General features: G+C 69.0%; 1 protein-coding gene across 1 annotated transcript; it reads right to left on the reverse strand.

Annotated features, from left to right (window-relative positions):
• Positions 1 to 555: 555 nt before the first annotated feature.
• On the reverse strand, positions 556 to 1,544 carry LOC121479414 (protein BugT-like). Its single transcript, XM_041734961.1, has 2 exons — positions 1,332 to 1,544; positions 556 to 1,296 (listed from the first exon to the last, which is right to left on the reverse strand). Exons 1-2 carry the CDS (start codon positions 1,542 to 1,544, stop codon positions 556 to 558), a joined length of 954 nt encoding a protein of 317 aa, XP_041590895.1.
• Between the last annotated feature and the right edge of the window lie 77 nt (positions 1,545 to 1,621).

Raw genomic sequence — 1,621 nt, forward strand, 5'->3', positions numbered from 1 at the left:
CTTCAGCTCGAAGGCACCGCCATGGCGTATGCCGCCCCGGTAGGCATTCGCAAATGCCGCCGCATTCCAGGAACATGGCCTTGAGGCCCGGCGGCCTTTGCGTGGCCAGCGCAGTCTGCGTGTGTGCGGCGTAGGACAGGCCGTAGGTGCCCACGCTGCCGTTGCACCAGGGCTGCTCCATGATCCATTGCAGGGTGTCGGCGCCATCGTGGGCCTCGCCCAGGTATTTGGTGAACTGGCCTTCGGAGCCGAAGCGGCCCCGGCAGTCCTGCACGACCACGGCATAGCCTTCGCGCGCAAAGCGGGCCGCCACCTCGCCCCGGCGCATGGGAAGGGGGTTGGCCGCGCTGCGCTCGCGGCGCGTTTCCTCCTCGGTCTTGCCGTAGGGCGTGCGCTCCAGCAGCACGGGCAGCGGGCCGGGTTCGTGGGGGCCGAGGTTCTCGGGCAGATACAGGTCGGTGGCCAGGCGCACGCCATCGCGCATGGGCACGGTGAGGCTGTGGCGGACCACGCCGCCCAGCTCGGTGATTGATGTGTTGCTCATGCTGCTGGCGCTCAGTCGAGCTTGAGGTTGCGTTCCTTGACCAGCTTGGCCCAGCGCGCCGTGTCTTCCTGCATGAAGCGCGCCAGCTCCTGGGGCGTGGTGGGCGCGGGCTCGGCGCCCTGCGCCTCCAGAGACTTGGCCACTTCACGGTCCTGCAGCGAGCGCACCAGCGCGGCATTGACCTTGGCCACCACCGCAGGCGGCGTGCCGGTGGGCGCGAACAGCGCATACCAGATGTCGTATTCGAAGTCCTTGACGCCCGCCTCGGCCATGGTGGGCACCTGCGGCAGGGCGCGCGAGCGCGTGGCGCTGGCCACGGCCAGCGGCGTGAGCTTGCCGGCCTTGATCTGCAGCACCACGCTGGGCACGGCATTGATGCCCAGCTGCACATGGCCGCCCACCAGTTCGTTGACGGCGGGCGCGCCGCCCTTGTAGGGAATCTGCAGCATGCGCGTGCCCGTGGCAGCCTGGAACATTTCCATGGACAGATGGCCTGGCGTGCCGTTGCCGCTGGAGCTGTAGTTCAGCGCGCCGGGGTTCTTGCGCGCCAGCGCCACCAGCTCCTGCACGGTGCTCACATTGAGGCTGGGGTGCGTGGTCAGGATGGGCACGTTGATCAGGCACCCGCCCACGGGCACGAAGTCGCGCGAGGGGTTGTAGGACAGCTTGCTGGACAGCAGCGGCGCCGTCACCATGCCCGAGCCCGCGCCAGCAGCAGGGTGTAGCCATCGGCCGGCGCGGGAGGACACCAGCTGGAAGCCATGCACGCCGGGCGGTTGTCGATGACCACGGGCTGGCGCCACAGCTCGGACATCTTGCGGGCCACCACGCGCATGGCGGCATCGCTGCGGCAACCGGCGGGGAACGGCACGACGATGCGCACGGGCTTTTCCGGGAATTCGGCCGCATGGCCGGGCAAGGGCGCCAGGCCCAGCACAAGGCCCAGTGCCAGGAAAGCCATGGACAGGAAGCGTTGGAAGTGGGTCATGGGAATCTCCATTCTTGATGCGGGTGTGCAGGACGGTCAGAAGTCATGGCGCACGCCCGCGCCGATGGCGCGCACGGCCACGTTGGGGC

Source organism: Vulpes lagopus, chromosome 2 (assembly GCF_018345385.1).
Source record: "Vulpes lagopus strain Blue_001 chromosome 2, ASM1834538v1, whole genome shotgun sequence".
Lineage (NCBI taxonomy): Eukaryota > Metazoa > Chordata > Mammalia > Carnivora > Canidae > Vulpes > Vulpes lagopus.

Coding starts and splice junctions, on each gene's coding strand:
- LOC121479414 (XM_041734961.1), bottom strand. CDS start 1,544: ATGGAGATTCCCATGACCCACTTCCAACGCTTCCTGTCCATGGCTTTC. Junction 1,297..1,331: donor AGCTGTGGCGCCAGCCCGTG/GTCATCGACAAC, acceptor CATGGCTTCCAG/CTGGTGTCCTCCCGCGCCGG.